Source organism: Phoca vitulina, unplaced genomic scaffold (genome assembly GCF_004348235.1).
Source record: "Phoca vitulina isolate PV1807 unplaced genomic scaffold, GSC_HSeal_1.0 scaffold5, whole genome shotgun sequence".
Classification (NCBI taxonomy): domain Eukaryota; kingdom Metazoa; phylum Chordata; class Mammalia; order Carnivora; family Phocidae; genus Phoca; species Phoca vitulina.
In genome coordinates, this window is record NW_022589708.1 from 10,208,671 (window position 1) to 10,232,469 (window position 23,799).

Here is a 23,799-nt window from a genome sequence, read left to right on the forward strand (position 1 = left end):
AATGATATTTTTACATCAGCACACAAAATGCTTGGAAGGAAACTTGCCACAAACCAAGCACTCAAATGGTGATCTTGTTTTGATAATACATCTTGGTGTCAGTTTGAATTGAGTGAGGATCCCTATCCATATTTGGTGTAGACTTCACAGTCTCTTGAGAATATTCCTTTTGTGGTAGGACTCAGAACTAATAAAAGTGACCTTTCTCATTCTTCTGCTTGAGTTGGGACTCAGCATCATGCTGCAGACCCATTGTCTCATTACACGTTCTAAAACAGAGTAAGGTGTAAACCTTAGTTGCCATAATGAGTTTACATTTGTAGTAATAAAGTTTACAGAGACCCCTACTGACATATCACCTTGGGTGGAGCCCTTTGGTGAGGTAGAATTCTGTAGTGCTAGTGCTGTATGCAGTCAGGCTTCAGAGGAGATGATTGAACTGGTGTATGTCAAAATCATGAACAATATTTGTATTAGATTCCTATTCTGCTGGAACACATTACCGCAAACTTACTGACTTACAACAACATATTATTTATAGTTGTGTAGGTCAGAACTCCAAAATGAGTTTCAGCTGGCTAAAATGAAGGTCTCAGGAAGACTGCATTACTTTTGGAGGTCTAGGGAAGAAACAATTTTCTTGCCTTTTCCAGATTCTAGACATCACTTGACTTTATGAAAGTCTGTGATGGGTCTTCATAAAACTTGCCCCAAATGATTGAAAAGCCAACACATACTTTGTTCTTCATGAACCTGGTTTAGTTGGGTTTTAATCTTGGAGTTGAAGAGTTGGGGGAAGGTAGGCATTCATTTTGTGGTGGTGTATCCTAACATATTACCATAATATTCCAGCAAGTATTGTTCTATTCTATTCAGTGATTATAGACTTTCAGAGTCATGAAATCGTGAATTTGTGAAAACATTTATAGGTCACGCAGTTTAAACTGCTACTCAAGGAGTATCCTCTACAACAGAGCTTCTCACACTTTAATATGCACATTGGTTATTGGTGACCTTGTTAAAAATGCAGATTCTGATTCAGTAGGTTTAGGATAGGGCCTGAAAACCTGCATTTCTTTTTTTTTTATTAATATATAATGTATTATTTGTTTCAGGGATACAGGTCTGTGATTCATCAGTCTTACACAATTCACAGAGCTCACCATAGCACATACCCTCCCCAGTATCCATCACCCAGCCACCCCATCCCTCCCACCCCCCACCACTCCAGCAACACTCAGTTTGTTTCCTGAGATTAAGAGTCTCTTATGGTTTGCATTTCTAATACGCTCCCAGGAAACTCCTGGTCCGGGGACCACACTTTGAGTAGTTAAGGCTCCTAAGCATTCCTGACAGATACTGCTGCTTTGGGGATGGTTCTGTTATAGTCTTTTCTTTGTATTTTGGTAATTCCAACTGTCACATACAATTGGTTTTTCTTAGATCAAAACCAAACTAAAAATATATGTAAAACTTGTCTGATTTTTTAAAAATATAAACCAAAATCACATTGCAATTGAAGGGAACCATAAAAAGTTGAATGTGTATGCAGGATCCAAAGAGTTTTATGTTACATAGAGAAATATATACATAAATGTATAAATATATATACACAAACATGCATGCATATGTGTGTTCATAGGTATATATATATCCACATCCATGTTAAATAATTCTGAAAAATCTCAAGTTATATAATATTTTGTGGAACTGACTCAACTTTAACATTTCCCTTTACATTAATTTTTTTTAAGATTTTTTATTTATTTATTTGACAGAGAGACAGTGAGAGAGGGAACACAAGCAGTGGGGAGTGGGAGAGGGAGAAGCAGGCCTCCTGCTGAGCAGGGAGCCCAATGCGAGGCTCGATCCCAGGACCCCGGGATCATGACCTGAGCCGAAGGCAGACACTTAATGACTGAGCCACCCAGGTGCCCCGATTTTTTATTTTCTTATAAAAATTAATGTAAAAGTAGGGCGCCTGGGTGGCTCAGTTGTTAAGTGTCTGCCTTCAGCTCAGGTCGTGATCCCAGGGTCCTCTGTTCGAGCCCCGCATTGGGCTCCCTGCTCAGCAGGAAGCCTGCTTCTCCCTCTCTCGCTCCCCCTGCTTGTGTTCCCTCTCTCACTGTGTCTCTCTCTGTCAAATAAATAAATAAAATCTTTAAAAAAATAAAATAAAATAAAAAATCGAAGGGTATAAATTTGTACTGTCCTATAGATATAAGCATGAGTCTAAATGTGATGTTTCTAGCCCTCTGCTTAATTAAGGAAACTGACAGCCAGCCAACATGGGTTGGATTGAATTGAGCTGAAGTGGATCATATCACTAGCTCTCACGTCAAAGCTAGAGTTACTGGTTCTAATATTCAGATTTAGCTACTGCACATACTGGTCACCTTAATTCTTATTTAATATTTGAAAGTTACTACTTTGGAGAAAGTCAGCTAAGCTGTGGTGATTATAGTGTATCAAAATCCATTGTAAGTGATTATTTTAATGACTCTGTACCAACAGGGCCATGTAGACATTCAGACAAAAAACAACCTAATTATAATGGCAACACCAAAGGAAGCTGTGGCAGTTACAAAACCAATTTAAAAGTTTTTTGACAGCCGTGGCTAAAAGCTTTGTTTAGATCTTTTAGTAATAACAGTTTACTTAAGACACAAATCCACAGCTAAGGAAAGTAGAGTTGTGGCTTTTCTGTCATGCAGATAAAGTAGAACTCCGTTGAAATATTTTTAATAGAACATTATGTTGAAAAGAGTATAGGAAAGGAATAATAGTTATGGAATGTAACTCTCACAAGAGACCAAATAACAATACAAATTCTAATGAGAGTAGAAATGTGCCGGCTGATTTGCTTATCTGTCTTATGAAGGTCAGTTTCTGCAAGCAAATTGGTGTGCCTTTAAATATGTTGATTGGCAGTCCTGGGATTTGATTTTGTATTACCTATAAAGTCAAAGGCACATGGATGTAATGCTTCCATACACAGACCCTTACTAAATATCTGCTTTTCCAATAGCTCCGACATCTCTCAAATTATTAGATCTTATCACCTTTATTTATCTCCCTTGGTCCTGGACTCCATCAAATACACAGCATAATTAATTCTTTGACCTTGGGCAATTAATCTCCCATTCCTGGACAGAAAAAAAAATGCCTGGATTCATAGAATTGCACTTACTTTTATTGCAAATCTTTGTAGAACACTTATAATATGCAAGCACTGCTCTAAGCGCTTTACAAATATTGACTCATTTAAAATGGTAACAACCTTTGGAATGGCCACTGTTGTCTCTACTTTGCTGATGAGGAAACGGAAGCTCAGAAAGGCTTAGCTAACTTGCCCAGGGCTGCAGAACTTGTATGTGGCGGAATCTCCGCTCCATGCAGTTTGGCTCTGAGCCCATGTCCGCAGTGACAAGTGCAGGGTATGGAAGGCCGTGTGAAGTCACATGCGTGACTGCATGAGACAGCAGCTCAGAGGAGGCAGCCCTGTTTCTCTTTTCCCATCCCCAGGTTCTACTTTAGTCAGGTGCTTTTAGTTGCCAAAATTGAAGAATTCTCAGGTCAGATCAAATGGAAGGATCTGTGCCTCTATGTGCCAAGAAGAAACAAGGCCTCCATGCGTGGTGGCGCTAGTCTCTGGGCAGTTGGTGCCAAGGGATGTGATTTAGCGGTTTGTTGTTATGCACTCAGGTCCTTTCCATAGGCCAGCTTCTCTCTCCTTTTTTTGCTGCCCGAGGCCTTCAGCCTGTACTCTCTCCTTTTATATATTGTCTACCCCACCATGGATGGACTTCAACAGACTTGGGTATGGAGCCTGCTTGTACTGTGTACTTGCTGTGTGATCTTGGACAAGTGACTTAATCTCTCTGAACTCACTGGAAAAACTGAGGAATATATCCTGCTGTGTAGGGCTACCGTGGAGATGAAAAGAGATAAAGTAAATAACATACTTATAGTATGGCCTGGAACGTTGTAAGCATTGAATACATGCTAGCCATCATAATAACAGTCATTATTTTTGAATGCCTAATTATTTCACCTCAGTAGAGGCAGTAGACTTGGGTCCAAATTATGGGTCCACCTGCAATACTTGTGTGACAGTGGGGAAGTTATTTAACTCTGCTGAGCCTCCATTTTCCTCTCTATAAAATTGGGGTAACTTCCTAGAGCGGTTTCTGTCTTTGTTGAGAGTGTATCTGTTTTGCCTCCTCAGCAAATGATGCGGTCATCTGTGTTCCACATGTTCATTCTGAGCATGGTGACTGTGGATGTGATAGTAGCCGCGAGCAACTACCACAAAGGAGAGAGCTTCAGACGGCAGTACGACGAGTTCTACCTCGCAGAGGTAAGCAGCCCCTTCGGAGGCAGATCAGTGTTCAAGGTAAAGGTGAACCTCAGGTGGTGCCTTTTAGAAGTATGAAAATTAACATAAGTTCCTTAATTACTTGACTTTGACCAAAGCTGATTCATTGTCTGCTTCTTAAATGTTTCTTTGGTCACTGTGTTGCCTGGCTCATTTTCTGTCGCCCTCGGACTGAGTGACTTCCCCACCGTGTCACATTGCCAAGGTAACTCCTTTGCCCCCGCTCTTACTCTTTTGAGCTTGCTATTTTCCTATCCACCTCTCATTTTCTCTCCCTTTCTCATGTTGTGTTAGTCTGTTTCCTACTAAGTGTAAGAAGCACAGATTCAGAAGATTGTAAGTAAGCAAGTCAGCTCAACAAGACCAAAGAGAGGGCAGGAGGGAAATTGAAAAAGATAATACAATAATTTCTGTGCTAGAAACAGAGGTGTTACCACCTGCACTGAAGATACCAAGTCAGGAGCAGGTAGGTTTAGTGATTAAATAAGCATCTTCTAGCATCCTACATACCATACTAGAGTTTTGGAATAGTACTTCTTATTGACTGAGTAACTTTGTTAATAGTTGATTCTTAAATATTTTAATGACATCCAGAGACCACTTTCTTATTGTGAAAAATTATTTCTAAAATACATCTCAGAATTCAGTGATTACATATTTATGGAAAATTGATTGACATATAACTCTTTAGAAACCCATTTATCTTTTAAATGAGGTATGCATATACAGCTGAACTACACTTTAAGAAATCCAATATATGAAAAAGTAAACTTAAAAAAAACAGAAAAAATAGTAATTTGACTATTTTTATTATAAAAGCATTTTCCATGTAAAAAAAAAAATCAATTTGCCATATAGTTGAGTTCTCTAAGATATCCAGAATTCCTCCAGTACATTTAAAAATGGATTTGGTTAATAAAAATTCAATCCACCCGCACATAAACTTTTCAGAAAAAGAACTGATGGCATATACCTATTGAATGTTAGCATCTATGTGGGTATCAAGAAACTTTTAAGGAGTCACTTATGAGTTCCCCTCTTCATGGAGGTTTGTTGCCTGTAACAAAATATCATTTATATTAAACTTCTACTGTGATGTTATGCTCCGTAATTGCTATGTGGTATATGGAGCTTATAGTTTAGCAAGAAATATAGACAGTAAACAATAAGTGTTTTATGCTGTGGAGTACCAATGACAGGAACTCATGAAGACATTATATCGAGCCTGACACTTGGAAAATGGGTATAATTTTGCTACAGATCCAGCACACAAAGATTGGGTTGTCATTAAAAGTACAGGGAAACATGGACCAATAGTAATTTTTGCAGGTGAATTTCTAAAGCAAGAATGGAACATTGAAGGAATCCCAGTCAAGTGATTGCTGTCTGAAGTAGAAAGCAAGGTCTATATCCAGCCTGATAACAAGACTATAAAATGGGAAGGTGTGGACCCTGTGAAGAATGCAAAAAAAAAAAAAAAAAGCAAATTAAAGATACATCAATTCCAATCCTGAAGACCCAGCTGAATTTTGAGGCTACAAATTCATAATCATACCAACTTAGACAGATCTGTGCCTTCTTTAGTTCTTTAGGGGAGAAAGGCAACACTTAGACTGAGCCAGCTCTGGAGATTTTCCGGGCTGGTAGAGCTGAGAGAGGTAGAGAAGGTAAGGTTTTTTGTTTTGGTTTTGGTTTTTTGGGTTTTGTTTGTTTGTTTGTTTTGCTGCAAAATGGTGGTTTTATTAAAGCACTGGGACAGGACCTGTGGGCAGAAAGAGCTGCTGCCCCGGGGTTATGAGGGGTGGCTGATTATATACTATGGGGTTGGGGGAGGTAAGGAAAAGGGAGGTTTCAAAAGGATTTTCTTATGTTAAAGAAGACTCACAGGATACCAAAGACCTTGCCATTGTCAAGTGAAGGTTGTTTTTCCTTCTAGCAAGGCATTAACATTAAGATAGTTGGGAGCTTCCTGGAGGAACATTACACTCTGCCTGCTTCAAGTATCTGTCAATGGCTGCAGGATTTAGGATTTCAGAATAATTCTGGATAACTAAATATAAAATATGGAGTGTTATATGGATGTGATTGGCTCAAACATAATGATGGAGTCAAGGCAAGATGTCAAGGAGCTATCAGACTGAGATGTTGGCTGCAATCTTCACAGTGACATTGAAATCATTCAGTGTGAGGCCCGTTCTTGGGGAAGGAGCATAGGCAGGGGCATATAGGAAGGACTGATGGAGAGATTAATAGACGGCAGCCACAGGGAGAGTCAGATGAGAAGGTATCTTAACCTGATGGAATACGCCTCAAAGGAGTGTTGAGGAGTAATAGACAGGGCATCTCTTCCTCATCCGTATGCTATCCTACATGGGCCATGTGGGATACTGGAGCATGAGCATCCCCTTCTGGAAAGGGCTGTGGAGGAAGGCATGCATTTGGGACAGAATCAGCTGAGGCAAGGACATAGGAAACAGATTCAGTGAACAGGGATAAGTCAGCAAAGTTTTTCTTAAAGAGCCAGATAATAAACATCATGCGCTTTTCAGGCCACATGCTCTTTATCTCAGCTACTCAACTCTACCATTGTTGTACAAAAATGATGTACAAAATGAGTGTGGGCTCAGAATGGTGGTGTTCCAATAAAACTATTTATAAAAATAAACAATGGGCTCAACTTTGGTTTAAGCTATAGAAACAGAGAGTATGTCAACTAACATCTTTATGTGTTAAATTCAAATATACTAACAACAATAATAGCTGCCATTTGGGGGAGATTCTATTATGTTGCCAAGTATTTTAAAGGACTTCATTATCCCATTTAATTCTTAAAATAGCTGTAGAAATTCGAGTGTATGGGCTATCGTGATTCAGTATTTAAGGCAATAGCATAATATAGTATTTTGGAAACTTTGTTTTTAAAATAGATCACAAATGGCCCTGAGCTTTCAAAGAAGTAATTTCTTGAGTTCCCACATATTCCAGGATAACCTCAAAATCCAAAATAAACTACTCTACCCATTAGAATCAACTTGCAGTCTAAAAAACATCCTTTCTGCATAAATTAAGCTGCTTAGCTTCTGTTGTATAGCTGGAGACCAGTTTTGCTACTTTGGACTAACTAACCTAAATTTAAAATTGGTTAAGAACCAGGAAAAACTTTTCTTTGTTTTTTTAGGCTATGTATAAATGTAAAAAGGTAAATTTACTTTCTTTTGTAAGAGTTTGCATTTTTAATTCTGATCTAAGATAAAACATTGTTCGTAATAGTATACATAAAATCACATTTTTATAATGAACATAATTATATTTTTAAATGGATATTCTCATTCTCTTAAGTAATAAAACTTAAACAGTACTTTTGTATTGTTATATAAAAATATATAAATATATAGGTGTATCCATTAGACTGTATGTTTAATAGAACCTTATCAGCACAGTGTTATGCACAGAAGATTAACAATTTTAACAAAATTCCTCTTTTAAGAAAGTCACAAATTGTTGGGAGAGCTAGCACAATGAAGCAAGCAATGAAGAACAGCATTTCTGGTCAGGAGACAGGTTTACCTTGTTTAGAACTCCAGGATATCTCTTTGGTTTCCTGTTTTTTTTTTCTTTTCTTTTTTTTTTTTTTTAAGATTTTATTTATTTATTTGACAGAGAGAGAGGAACACAAGCGGGGGCATGGGAGAGGGAGAAGCAGGCTCCCCGGGGAGCAGGGAGCCCGATGCGGGGCTCGATCCCAGGACTCTGGGATCATGACCTGAGCCGAAGGCAGACGCTTAATGACTGAGCCACCCAGGCACCCCTGGTTTCCTGTTTTTCTATGGCAGCTATGTGTTTGAAGCAGAAAGTCTTTTTTTTTATTTTTTTATTTTATTATGTTAGGTTAATCACCATACATTACATCATTAGTTTTTGATGTAGTGTTCCATGATTCATTGTTTGCGTATAACACCCAGTGCTCCATTCAGTATGCGCCCTCTTTAATACCCATCACCGGGCTAACCCATCCCCCCACCCCCCTCCCCTCTAGCACCCTCAGTTTGTTTCTCAGAGTCCATAGTCTCTCATGGTTCGTCTCCCCCTCTGACTTCCCCCCCTTCATTTTTCCCTTCCTACTATCTTCTTCCTTTTTTTTTTTTTAACATATAATGTATTATTTGTTTCAGAGGTATAGATCTGTGATTCAACAGGCTTGCACAATTCACAGCACTCACCATAGCACATACCCTCCCCAATGTCTATCACCCAGCCACCCCATCACCCCCCACCACTCCAGCAACCCTCCATTTGTTTCCTGAGGTTAAGAATTCCTCATATCAGTGAGATCATATGATACATGTCTTTCTCTGGTTGACTTATTTTGCTCAGCATAATACCCTCCAGTTCCACCCACGTCGTTGCAAATGGCAAGATTTCATTCCTTTTGAAGGCTGCATAATATTCCATTGTATATATATATATATATATACCACATCTTCTTTATCCATTCATCTGTCAATGGACATCTTGGCTCTTTCCACAGTTTGGCTGTTGTGGACATTGCTGCTATAAACATTGGGGTGCACATATGCCTTCGGATCCCTACATTTGTATCTTTGGGGTAAATACCCAGTAGTGCAATTGCTGGGTCATATGGTAGCTCTATTTTCAACTTTTTGAGGAACCTCCATACTGTTTTCCAGAGTGGCTGCACCAACTTGCATTCCCACCAACAGTGTAGGAGGGTTCCCCTTTCTCTGCATCCCTGCCAACATCTGTCGTTTCCTGACTTATTAATTTTAGCCATTCTGACTGGTGTGAGGTGGTATCTCATTGAGGTTTTGATTTGGATTTCCCTGATGCCGAGTGATGTTGAGCACTTTTTCATGTGTCTGTTGGCCATTTGGATGTCTTCTTTGGAAAAATGTCTGTTCATGTCTTCTGCCCATTTCTTGATTAGATCATTTGTTCTTTGGGTGTTGAGTTTAATAAGTTCTTTATAGATTTTGGATACTAGCCCTTTATCTGCTATGTCATTTGCAAATATCTTCTCCCATTTTGTTGGTAGCCTTTTGGTTTTGTTGACTGTTTCTTTTGCTGTGCAAAAGCTTTTTATCTTGATGAAGTCCCAATAGTTCGTTTTTGCCCTTGCTTTCCTTGCCTTTGGCGATATTTCTAGGAAGAAGTTGCTGGGGCTGAGGTCGAAGAGGTTGCTGCCTGTGTTCTCCTTTAGGATTTTGATGGACTCCTGTCTCACATTTAGGTCTTTCAACCATTTTGAGTCTATTTTTGTGTGTGGTGTAAGAAAACGGTCCAGTTTCATTCTTCTGCCTGTGGCTGTCCAATTTTCCCAACACCATTTGTTGAAGAGACTGTCTTTTTTCCATTGGACATTCTTTCCTGCTTTGTTGAAGATTAGTTGACCATAGAGTTGAGGGTCCATTTCTGGGTTCTCTATTCTGTTCCATTGATCTATGTGTCTGTTTTTGTGCCAGTACCATACTGTCTTGATGATTACAGCTTTGTAATAGAGCTTGAAATCCGGAATTGTGATGCCACCAGCTTTGCTTTTCTTTTTCAACATTCCTCTGGTATTCAGGGTCTTTCCTGGTTCCATACAAATTTTAGGATTATTTGTTTCATTTCTTTGAAAAAAGTTGATGGTATTTTGATAGGGATTACATTAAATGTGTAGATTGTTCTAGGTAGCATTGACACCTTCACAATATTTGTTCGTGCAATCCATGAGCATGGAACGTTTTTCCATTTCTTTGTGTCTTCCTCACTTTCTTTCATGAGTATTCTGTAGTTTTCTGAGTACAGATTCTTTGCCTCTTTGGTTAGATTTATTCCTAGGTATCTTATGGTTTTGGGTGCAATTGTAAATGGGATCAACTCCTTAATTTCTCTTTCTTCTGTCTTGTTGGTGTATAGGAATGCCAATGATTTCTGTGCATTGATTTTATATCCTGCCATTTTACTGAATTCCTGTATGAGTTCTAGCAGTTTTGGGGTGGAGTCTTTTGGGTTTTCCACATAAAGTATCATATCATCTGCAACGACTGAGAGTTTGACTTCTTTGCCGATTTGGATGCCTTTGATTTCTTTTTGTTGTCTGACTGCTGTGGCTAGGACTTCTAATACTATGTTGAATAGCAGTGGTGATAGTGGACATCCCTGCCATGTTCCTGACCTTAGGGGAAAATCTCTCGGTTTTTCCCCATTGAGAATAGTATTTGCTGTGGGTTTTTCATAGATGGCTTTTATGATATTGAGGTATGTACCCTCTATCCCTATACTCTGAAGAGTTTTAATCAAGAAAGGATGCTGTACTTTGTCAAATGCTTTTTCTGCATCTATTGAGAGGATCATATGGTTCTTGTTCTTTCTTTTATTAATGTATTGTATCACATTGATTGATGTGTGGATGTTGAACCAACCTTGCAGCCCAGAGATAAATCCCACTTGGTCGTGGTGAATAATCCTTTTAATGTACCATTGGATCCTATTGGCTAGTATTTTGGTGAGAATTTTTGCATCCATGTTCATCAAGGATATTGGTCTGTAATTCTCCTTTTTGATGGGGTCTTTGTCTGGTTTGGGGATCAAGGTAATGGTGGCCTCATAAAACAAGTTTGGAAGTTTTCCTTCCATTTCTATTTTTTGGAACAGTTTCAGAAAAATAGGTATTAATTCTTCTTTAAATGTTTGGTAGAATTCCCCTGGGAAGCCATCTGGCCCTGGGCTTTTGTTTGTTGGGAGATTTTTGATGACTCCTTCAATTTCCTTAGTGGTTATAGGTCTGTTCAGGTTTTCTATTTCTTCCTGGTTCAGTTTTGGTAGTTTATACATCTCTAGGAATGCATCCATTTCTTCCATATTATCTAATTTGCTGGCATATAGTTGCTCATAATATGTTCTTATAATTGTTTGTATTTCTTTGGTGTTGGTTGTGATCTCTCCTCTTTCATTCATGATTTTGTTGATTTGGGTCATTTCTCTTTTCTTTTTGATAAGTCTGGCCAGGGGTTTATCAATCTTATTAATTCTTTCAAAGAACCAGCTCTTAGTCTCGTTGATCTGTTCTACTGTTCTTTTAGTTTCTATTTCATTGATTTCTGCTCTGATCTTTATTATTTCTCTTCTCCTGCTGGGTTTAGGCTTTATTTGCTGTTCTTTCTCCAGCTCCTTTAGGTGTAGGCTTAGGTTGTGTATTTGAGACCTTTCTTGTTTCTTGAGGAAGGCTTGTATTGCTATATACTTTCCTTTTAGGACTGCCTTTGCTGCATCCCAAAGATTTTGAACAGTTGTATTTTCATTTTCATTTGTTTCCATGAATTTTTTAAATTCTTCTTTAATTTCCTGGTTGACCCATTCATTCTTTAGTAGGATGCTATTTAGCCTCCATGTATTTGAGTTCTTTCCAACTTTCCTCTTGTGATTGAGTTCTAGTTTCAAAGCACTGTGGTCTGAAAATATGCAGGGAATGACCCCAATCTTTTGGTACTGGTTGAGACCTGATTTGTGACCTAGGATGTGATCTATTCTGGAGAATGTTCCATGGGCACTAGAGGAGAATGTGTATTCTGTTCCTTTGGGATCGAATGTTCTGAATATATCTGTGAAGTCCATTTGGTCCAGTGTGTCATTTAAAGTCTTTATTTCCTTGTTGATCTTTTGCTTAGATGATCTGTCCATTTCAGTGAGGGGGTTGTTAAAGTCCCCCACTATTATTGTATTGTTGTCGATGTGTGTCTTTGCTTTTGTTATTAATTGGCTTATATAATTCGCTGCTCCCATGTTAGGGGCATAGATATTTACAATTGTTAGATCTTCTTGTTGATCATATTCTTAAACAAGACCCTTTAAGTAGGATATAGTGTCCTTCCTCATCTTTTCTCTTATTATAGTCTTTGGTTTAAAATCTAATTTGTCTGATATAAGAATTGCCACCCCAGCTTTCTTTTGGTGTCCATTAGCATGGTAAATGGTTTTCCACCCCCTCACTTTCAATCTGGGGGTGTCTTTGGGTCTAAAATGAGTCTCTTGCAGACAGCATATCAATGGGTCTTGTTTTTTAATCCAATCTGATACCTTGTGTCTTTTGATTGAGGCATTTAGCCCATTTACATTCAGGGTAACTGTTGAAAGATATGAATTTAGTGCCATTGTATTGCCTGTAAGGTGACTGTTACTGTATATTGTCTGTGTTCCTTTCCGGTCTATGTTACTTTTGCTTAGAGGACCCCTTTCAATATTTCTTTTAGGGCTGGTTTCGTGTTTGCAAATTCCTTTAGATTTTGTTTGTCCGGGAAGCTTTTTATCTCTCCTTCTATTTTCAATGACAGCCTAGCTGGATATAGTATTCTTGGCTGCATATTTTCTCATAGTGCTCTGGATATATCATGCCAGTCCTTTCTGGCCTGCCAGGTCTCTGTGGCTAGGTCTGTTGCCAATCTAATGTTTCTACCTTTGTAGGTTACAGATCTCTTGTCCCGAGCTGCTTTCAGGATTTTTTCTTTGTTTTGAGAGTCGTAAGTTTTATTATTAGATGTCTGGGTGTTGACCTATTTTTATTGATTTTGAGGGGGGTTCTCTGTGCCTCCTGGATTTTGATACCTGTTTCCTTCCCCAAATTAGGGAAGTTCTCTGCTATAATTTGCTCCAATATACCTTCTGCCCCTCTCTCTCTTTCTTCTTCTGGGATCCCAATTATTCTAATATTGTTTCATCTTATGGTATCACTTATCTCTCAAATTCTGCCCTCATGATCCAGTAGTTGTTTAACTCTCTTTTTCTCAGCTTCTTTATTTTCCATCATTTGGTCTTGTATATCACTAATTCTCTCTTCTGCCTCATTTATCCTAGCAGTTAGAGCCTCCATTTTTTATTGCACCTCATTAATAGCCTTTTTGATTTCAACTTGGTTAGATTTTAGTTCTTTTATTTCTCCAGAGAGGGTTTCTCTAATGTCTTCCTAGTTCTTTCATTTCTCCAGAGAGGGTTTCTCTAATATCTTCCATGCTTTTTTAAAGCCCAGCTAGTATCTTTAAAATCGTCATTCTGAACTCTAGTTCCGACATCTTACTAATGTCCGTATTGATTAGGTCCCTGGCAGTCGGTACTGCCTCTTGTTCTTTTTTTTGAGGTGATTTTTTTCCATCTTGTCATTTTGTCCAGAGGACAATGGATGAATGAGAGAACAAAATGCTAACAGGGTAACAACAACCCCAGAAAAATATACACTAAACAAATCAGAAGAGGCCTGAAACCGGGGGAAAAGAAAGGGAAAGAAAGAAAAAAGAAAAAAGAAAAAAAAAATTTAAAAAAAAGAAAAAGAATATGATCAAATATGATCAGGCTGGTGCATAGATCAGTGCCACACACTAGATTTGGGGCATATTTTGGTCTGTTGGAAGAAAGTGCCTCCCAAAATTTTAAAGAAAGAAAAGCTTATATATGTACAAAAATAAGGGTAAATACGATGAAGGGATGGAATTTGACTTCCAGAAAGTGGTCGCTTTTCTGTTCAGAAAGTTGCTGCTATTCTTTTCTTCGATCTCCTGTTGAGTTCATAGGTGTTCAGAATGGTTTGATCCCTATCTAGCTGAATTCCTGGGACCAGACAAAATTTAGGTCTCCTACTCCTCCGCCATCTTGCTCCTCCCCTCGCAGAAAGTCTTTCTTAAAGCGTGGACTATATGCCTTCTTTCAGGAAGTCATCTTTTCTAGAAAAGTAGTTTCTGTGTCCCTCTGAGGACATTTGGCTTTATGATATTTGTTAAAATGAAATTAAAGGAAAGACTCATTTATTTTACTTCCAACAAAATCTGACACCCACATTTCACCTCATTAATCACAAGAAATGACCAAATTAAGAAAGTGACTCACTTGCCATAACAGCAGTCTTCCAGATTATCATTAAGTTTAATTTCCTTTTTGGAAAATTTTCATTAAGTTTCTTCTGACAATAACTTTTTTGGTCCTTTCTTCTAAAGGACTTGGACAGTACCCTGTTAGGTGAAAAATCATATCATAATGACATTTTCAACTATTCAGTGATCCATTTCAAAAGTTTGCTCTTTAACTATGTAGAATACTGAAGGCACACTATAGACTAAGAGCAGGTGATTTACAGACACCTCTAGAGGGATGCAGACAGCATTTATTTTGATGTTATTTAATCTGAATTTCATTTAGAAGAGGGCTACCTGAATTGGATTTCTTGTGACTTTTGTCATACAATTTTCTTTTGTGACAAATTTGCATTCATTTTCTCATTAATATCCATTATGTTTCTATGAAAATATGAAATAGAGACTGCAACACAAATCTTGGATAACATATTTCAAATATCTTTCCTACATTTGGGCAGCATCTCTACCATTTTATCTTCTCAGACCCACATGGCACAATCAGCTCATTTATAATTTGTCACCTATAAATGTTCATACATTATTCATTGAATTAAAAGGGCAGAACAATTTCTATTGTTGTATTTATATTATGCATGTCATTTTCCATTTGGTTATTTTTCTCCTTACCTTCAGAAATTTGATAATCATCTTACTGTTTTCCCTGCTAGCCTCACAAATCCAATTACAAGTTCTTTTAGAAAACAAGCATTTTAAGTTAAATTCTCATACTTTTCACTCTAAAAAAAATATTTTCACAAGTGATGTACTTTCCTGGAAATAAATATAATACTGTTTCTTGGAATAACTCCTTTAATTTTTAAATCTGCATTTCATTATTGGTAATTTTCTTGAGGACAAGAGGGTGCATTATGGTATATATGAAATGGCATAAGTATTATTATAAAATGAAAACTTGGAGAAGAAATAATAGAGTGTAGTGCTTAAAGAACTCATATAACTTGCATTCCTGAAAATATTAATTAAAATTTGCTATGGTGACATTAAATCAGATATATCTATAGATTATGCATTTTCAATGGGGAGTGAAATACCTGTAAAGGGGTAAAAATTGGTTCTTAGGGAGGCAAAAAAAATCTTACTCTTCCATTTGTAGAGCAGAGACAGATATGTGAAGTATATAGACAGATATATAACATATCTATGGTATTAAAATTCCATATGGGGTGGTGATTAGGAACAAAATATCTAAAAGACTCCTGGTTGGGGAGAAGGGGCTTAAAAAAAAAAAAAAAAGATTGGAAAACTGCCTTAGGAAAATGGGAAGGAGAAAGAAATATTTGTTTTCTTCATATGTTGTTTCCAAGTTGCTTTAAGTAATGTGACAATATTTATGGAAAGTTTATCACACTTACAAATCTTAACTTCACTCTTGAAAAGATGAGTTTCAACTTGTAAGCACTCACACATAGTATCATATGCTGCAGGATGGGAGACAGAGGAAAGGTCCCATGCACCATGTCCATGTGGGGGCTGCAGAGCGAGGGGCAGAGCAATGGTGTGTGCACTCCCAGGCCAAGAGTGACAAGTGGGACTCCACCCTTCTGTAGGTTGCACTGTTGACTGCCTGGGATTTAGAGAAAGCCTGAGACTGGACACATTTCTAGTTGATTCTTATGAGCACTCCTTCAGGTATTTAGGTTCCGCAGGCAGCCCTGAGGCCTTCTCCCTCTTGTATGGCCAACAGCACGACCCTGGCAAGTTCCTCCCTGTCCAGCTATTGTCAAGGCTCAGTTCACTGACACAACCCACTGAGAAGGGTTGCTACAGTTTCCCCCTCACTGCTCCACTCCGATACTTCTAAACTGTGATATTCCTCTGAATTGAAATGCTGCACTAAACCTTCTAGCCTACACTGAAATAGCTTATGAGCATGTACGCTAATTAGATTTTCCTAAATCCCTCCTTTAATTCCTGACATAGTTCTTCCCTACACCAGAGTAACCCATAGTTATAAGTAAGTTACCTATATTTTCATGTATAACATTTTTCATAAAGTTTTACCACTTTAGAATTACTGTTTCTCAGAGAACTAGAGTGTTGGCTTATAATAATTAAAAATTATGTTAAAAACAAGGTATTTGCTCCCATGAGTACTGGAATATGGTATTTACCCATAATCACATAACAGTTTGCTAAATCCTTTTTTAATGGCTCTTAGTGGGTTTGAAAAGCATATCGATTTTCCCAATGAGCAAATAATAATGCAAATGGATCCAGCTGCATATTTAATTATGAATTATGATCCTTTAAAGAGATCATTCCATCTGTCTTTTTGATAGCAAATGCAAAGTTAATAAAGTGATTATTTGTATTTATATATAATTTGACAGTCTATTTGGATATATTTCAGGTATTTATTAGTAGTTCCCAACTTTAAAAAAAAGACACTTTGATATGGATTTCATTCTTTCCTTTGGAATGAAAGTCTGAAATACAGGTGAAGCCTATAGATATATGTGGGTGCCTGTCACTGTTCCCTCTGCTAATACAACAGCCATGTCCGGCTGCAGGTTAGACCATCAGGAGAGATCCATCTGCGTTACAGTTTCTCTGGAGATCCCCCAATGTCTTCATAGTGTTAAAAGACCTGGACTAAGAAACCAGGGCTGGAGAAAACTTGCCTGGCAGAGATTTGGATCCCCTGGCTGCCTGGGGCTGACCCTGCAAAGGAGTTGCACCTGCCCCATGGTCGCTTGTGGTCCAGAGAGAGCCAAAAGAATCCCACTGATCTTGATGAGCCAGGAAAGGAGCCTCACTAGAAGCTGAATTGTTTCCAGGTAGAGGCAGTTGGAAATGGATTCCACCAGCCTAGGAGGAGCCTTGACACAGAGAAGCTCTCTCCTTGATGCCCAGCAGAGAGACCATGGGTTTTTAGGTCACTTACCATAAAAATCACAGTGCCCCCTACTACCTCTCATTTATCACTACTCAAGAGAACATAAAAGACAAACAAAAAACAAACATGCAGTCATGAACAAGCAAAGAAAAATTATTCTCATACAAAGGGACCCAGAAACTGAGGCTGAAACTCAGAAAACCAAGATGAATGCGTACAGGAGTTTCCCAAACAAGTACAATTGATGGAAGACATAACAGGGTTTGTTGTTTTTTTTTTTAATGTCTCAAGCACAGGCAATTAAGACACAAAACAACTTTCTGAAATTTTGATAAAATTTTCAAAAAAAGAACTGAAAAAGGGCATGGTTGCTGTTGAGAAAGAATTATTAATACAGAAGATCAAGTGTGTGTGCGGGGGGGAACCTCAAAGAAATGGCAGAAATCATGGGGGAAAATCAAAAGAGACTGGCCACTCTGATGTGACCAATACAAGCCCCTGACAGAAAAAGGGAATGGATAGAAGAAAAGTAATAATGAATGAGAGAGAAAAATGTTCCTAAATTGAGGAAAAGCATAAATCAGTAGATTGAAAGGAGTCACTAAATCTCAGGGAGATTAAATGAAAAAAAAATTCCTAGGCATATCCTTGTGACCTTCCTTGGTTGCAAGCATAAAAAAAAATTTTTAAGCCTCTCAACAGGTTTAAATAACCTGCAAAAGCAAAATAAATATACTGTGCATCAGATATGACTCATCTACAATATTGGAAGGTGGAAGGCAGTGAGTCAATCTATGTACAGACCATTGAGAGGAAAGAATCTGTATGCAGCAAGAATAGTCATGTCCATGTTAAAAATGCATTTTGGTGGGTGATGGGTATTAAAGTATTAATTAAGGTATCAAGGTATTGCTATGATGAGCACTGGGTGTTACATGTAAGTGATGAATCACTAAATTCTACTCCTGAAACCAGTATTACACTATATGTTAACTAACTAGAATTCAAATAAAAAATTGGAAGAAAAAATGAATTTTGGATAGGGAAGTTTAAGAGAGTATACAACCTGTGATATTTATCTGAGCAAACTACTCCAAACTACGCTAATTGTAAGTATATTGGAGAAGTAGCAAAGGAAAAGGAGATGTAGATCAGAGAGGCTGGCAAGGAAAGAAAAGAGTGGGTGTCAGATCCAAATAAAAGATGACAATTAAAATGTCACACAAAAATCCTTGGAAAAAAGAAATAGTTATGGTTCAAGAAACTAAAAGTAAATGTATAAACAATCTCAGAAAAAGCAGAATTTAGGAAGGGGCATGATACCCATGAAGCATGGGGTGATAGAAGTGTGCTATGAAATTTGTAGTTGGCGGGGGTGTGAGGGATGGGTGAGCAAGCAAATTTGTGTGGGAGAGGAGCTTACAATTATTCCATTTTGATGCAATAATAAAAAAGAATAGATTGATTTATGACAGTTGGGAATTGAACTGGGGGATTAGAAAAGTGGACTAGAATGTCCAAATTAACAAGGGGGGAAAGAAATCAGCAACAGTTTGACCATGTCAGAAAAGACAAGAAAAATTTATAGCAATGACATACAAAAAACTGGAAAGAAGACCAAGTCTAATTTTGGCACATTAAATAGGTACAGGTTGAATTTTCCTCTCAAAAGACATAGAAAATCGGATTATACTTAAACACAAACTCAAATAGTATATTGATTATAGGAAACACATACAAGGTGGCCCCCAAAGGTGGCTGAAAATCATCTCTCAATGAAACAACTAAAAATGACACCTAAAATATTAAAACATTTTAAATGCTTAGCAGAAGGTGCAAAAGATTAAGGAATATTCTCAAGGCCAAAAATTGAGTGTGATGTGAGAGCAGAACGTGAGATGGGCACTAACACCAATGGCTACTCTGAGGACATTTGCACATCCTTGTCACCTACAACTTGCCATTTTAAGAGCTATAACCAGGCTAGAAGAGGCTGTGAAGGTGAGATGCCAAAACAAGACCCCCACAGAACGTAGGACACCTGAGGTCTGTCCTTCAGTGACAGAAGGAAAAATTCCACCCTCAGAAGGATACAATGAGGAAAACTTCAGTTTTGACCTTGACTCCAGATGGTTAGAAAAAGAATAAGCTTTACTGAAAATGCGTCAACACAAGCCTGCCCTCACATGGGGTTGGAGTTCCCATGGATTGTACCTGCTTTTGAAGATGAGATAATTCTTATTTTATTTAGGAAATTACAGATCATGCAAAAGATGGAAAACTCTACAGTAAGTTTGAGCCTTGATAATGGTAGTACAAGTAAAATTATAGACCAATTTCAAATATGACAATAGCTACAAGTATTATAAACAACATGTTATTCAATAAAATCCAGCGGGTTAGCATTACCATCTAAGATTTATTCCAGGACTATATAAACAGTCAACATTAAAGACTCTTGTGATATATTTCATTGCCTCAATGAATTAAAAGCTAAAATCCTGTAAGTAGAACAGGAGGAGTAGAAAAGTCCTTAGACATGGTAGCAATTAATTACCAAAACCCACTGGATCCATTTTACATGAATGCTGGAAAACTTTCTTTGAAAAAAGGAGAAAATTATGGATCCCTCTTATTGCCATTTCATTTGATGGAGTATTACAATACAGATGTAGCATTATAGCTAATGAATTAATACAATTAACTCAAAAATAAATCTTGAAAAATATCTTATCTTCATTTGCAGATGAAATTACATATTTCTATAAAACCCAGGAGGTATTATTTAAAATATTAGAAGACTCTATTAAGGCAGGTATAGAAAATCATTATAGATAAATCAGTAACTTTTTTCTCCACTGCAACTAACTAGGTAGAAATGGTAAAAATAAATAAATAATAAATAAATAAATAAATAAAAATAAAGATAAGTTTAAAAATGCATTTACATTAATTATCATAATATTAAATTCATAGAAATAAATTTCACAAGCAAACAATAGCATCTTTATCGGAGAAATTTTTATTAAAGAACATAGTCCAAATAAATAGAAAAACTGTGTTTTTGGATATGAAGACTCAGTAGTAGTCATTCTAAAGTCTTATTTTGTTTTAAAATGTAAAGAAAAAATTTAAAAAGGTAAATATAGAAATATGTGACCATATAAAATCTAAAGTGCTTGTAGAGCTACTGCCACCAAAGTTAAAAATCAAACTATTGACTAGGGAAAAAATATTTGCAGTTCATAGAGCAGACAAAGATTAATGTCTTTAATATCAGCAACTCTGAAAACTGATAAGAAAGACAAAACACCACCATAGAAAATTGGCAAGGTTATGAACAGGAACATTGTTTTAAAAAGAAAAATCTCAGTGATCAATACACATATGAACAGATAAGTAAAGATTTTATTAAGTTTGATTACATCTGGTGATAGTATATATTTAGGACAAGAAACACTTTCCTGCCTTGCTAGAAGGCAAAAGGCTTACTATAACATTTTGAAAATAATCCCTTAATATTTTCTAAAATTTTAAACATGCAAACCTGTCCTTTGCCCCAGCAATGCCAGCTTTGAGAATGTATGTGTAGATATAAAAGCCCAATAAAATACTGATATTGCATAAGGATAGTTAGTGCAGTCTTGTTTTAGAAGTAGCAAAACACTTAACCATTTTTCCTGATGATTCCTAATCAAGGAAGTACTACCTTTCAATAAATCAGTAAGGAAAATGCTGAATTAAATAAACATTGAAGACTTCCGGGTAAGATGGTAGAGTAGGAGGACCCTAAATTCACCTCGTCCCACAGATACAACTAGGTAACACCCACATTAGTGTAAATAATCCAGAAAATAACCCAAGGACTGGCAGAACAGACTCTCCATAACTAAATGGAGAGAAGAGACCACACTGAAGAGGGTAGGAAGGGTGGAGACATGGTCAAGAGCTAAATTAACCTGAGGGACTATCTGTGGGAGGGTGGGAGCTACAGCAGTTTGAAAAGCACCTGGGTTTATGGGAGGAAGATTTGTTTATTAATCTTAGAGCATGTGCTAGAGGGGCAGGGGTCCTTGGGAGACTTCAAGAACAAAAGGGATGGCAGGTGCAATTGCCCTTCCCCACCCCCAGCCTAGACATTTGTATACCTGTGAGAACCAGCGTGGGGACAACACTCACCACGTAATTTGCTAACAGCATGTCCCACCTGTGTGTTCTCCTGACGACCTGCCCTTTCAATACTTCCTTGGCCAGAGCCCATCCAAAGTAGTGCCACAGCCTGGCAGTATGTAAGCAGCCCCAACAGGAGCCAGCACCACCCCAAAGTGACTCCTACCATGGGGAAAGGGGAAGATCACACACACCAGTCCAACTGTGGCACCAGCAGTGGGTTGGGGACAGACATCTTGTCTGACTGCTGGCCCCAACCACCAATGAAAGCTTCTCGGGGGACAACACAGGGGAACTACCCTAAGTTTGGTGCTACTGCATCTCTGGAAAATACCTGGTCTGACTCAACTCAAGCCCTAGGCAGCCCCAGACTAGCCCACTAACAAAAGAGGGACCAAACCCTGCCCAAAACAGGCAAAGAGATTGACTGCAGACAACTTGACTGAAAGCAAAAGAAGTTCAGCTGTAACACTAGGGCACACGCAACATAAATAGGAGACACTCTTGAAGCACCAAGTTCTGGTGAGCAGGGAACATTGCACTAAAGGGCACGACAGGAACTCTTGTTCATAAGGCCACTACTTTCAAGAGCAGGAGATGTAGCTGACTTTCCTAAAACAGAAGCAGATACAGAGAGTTAGACAAAATGAGGATACAGAGGAATATGTCCCAAATGAAAGACCAGGACAAAAGAGTTAAATGGAGATAAATAATATCCCTAATAGAGAATTTAAAGTAATGACCATAAAGATACTTACTGGACTTGAGAAAAGAATGGAGAACCTCAGTAAGGCCGTTAACAAAGAGAAAGAAAACGTAAAAAAGAACCAATCAGAGATGAAGAACTCAATAACTAAAATTTTAAAATTAAATAGAATAAATAGACTAGAAGAAACAGAAGAATGAATCAGTGACTTGAAGGAAAGAGTAATGTAAAGCAATCAAGCTGAACAGGAGAGAGAAAAAATAATAATAAAAAATGAAAATAGACTTAGGGAATTCAGTGACTCCATTAAGTGTAATAATATTTGCATTAGAGGGATCCCAGTGGAAGAAAGAGAAAGGGATGCAGAAAATTTATTTGAAGAAAAAAATAGCTGAAAATTTCTCAAATTTGGAGAAAGAAACAGAAATCCAGATTTAGGAGGCACGGAGAGCCCTCAACAAAATCAACCAAGGAGGTCTACGGCAAGATACATAGTAATTAAAATGGCAATTAGTAGTGACAGAGAATTTTAAAATCATCAAGAGAAAAGAAAATTGTTATATAAAGGGCAAACCCCATAAGGCTATCAGATGATTTTTCAGCAGAAACTTTTCAAGCCAGAAGGGAGCGTCATTATATATTTAAAGTGCTGAAAGAAAAAACCTTCAGCCAAGAATACTCTATCCGGTAAGGCTATCATTCAGAATAGAAGGAGAGATAAAGAGTTTCCTAGACAAACAAAAGCTAAAAGAATTCGTGACCATTAAACCAGCTCTACCAGAACTGTTGAAAGGGACACTTTGAGTGGAAAATAGACCATGAGTAGGAGCAAGAGGAGCAGGAAACACAAAAGCAGTAAATTTAAGAATATCTATAAAAATTGGTCAAGGGATTCATAAAATAAAAGGATGTAAAATATGACACCGTATACCTAAAAACATAGAGGAGAGAGGAATAAAGAATGAGTTCAAGGGGAAGGGAGGGAAAACTGAATGGGAAGAAATCAGAGAGGGAGACAAACCATGAGAGATTCTTGACTCCAGGAAACAAACTGAGGGTTGCCAGAGGGAGGGGTTGGGGGGGATGGGATAACTGGGTGATGGGCATTAAGGAGAGCACGTGATCTGATGTGCACTGGGTGTTATATACAACTAAGGAATCATTGAACACTACATCAAAAACTAATGATGTACTATATGTTGGCTAATTGAATTTAAATTAAAAAAAAAGAATGGGTTCAACCTTAAGCAACTGTCAATATATTCTTTTTTTTTTTATCAACTTAATATATTCCTAAGATGTTAGATACAAACCTCATGATAACCAAAAATTAAAAACCAGTAATAGATATGCAAAAAATAAAGAGAAAGACTCCAAATACGTCATTAAAGAAAGCCAGCCAACTGTGAGAGAAGAGAGCAAGAAAAGAAAGGAACAGAGAAGAACTACAAAAACAACCATAAAACAAGTAACAAAATGGCAATAAGTACATTCCTATCAGTAATTACTTTGAATGTAAATGGACTAAATGCTCCAATCAAAAGACGTAGCATGACAGAATGGATAAAAAAGCAAGACCCAGGGGTACCTGGGTGGCTCAGTCAGTTAAGCATCTGCCTTCAGCCCAGGTCATGATCCCAGAATCCTGGGTTCAAGCCTCACATCAGGCTCCCTGCTCAGTGGGAGCCTGCTTCTCCTTCTCCTCCCCACTTGTGCTCTCTCTCACTATCTCTGTCACTATCTGTCTCTCTCTCTCTCAAATAAATGAAAAAAATCTTAAAAAAAA

General features: G+C 37.7%; 1 protein-coding gene across 4 annotated transcripts in view; it reads left to right on the plus strand.

The window, feature by feature from the left end:
* Positions 1 to 23,799, plus strand: part of NALCN (sodium leak channel, non-selective) — a 307,487-nt gene that overhangs the window by 125,904 nt on the left and 157,784 nt on the right. For all 4 annotated transcript variants that reach the window (XM_032402676.1, XM_032402673.1, XM_032402674.1 and 1 more), the window contains exon 11: positions 4,229 to 4,360. In XM_032402676.1, the coding sequence (XP_032258567.1) occupies positions 4,229 to 4,360 (132 nt within the window). The remainder of the gene's footprint in view (positions 1 to 4,228; positions 4,361 to 23,799) is intronic.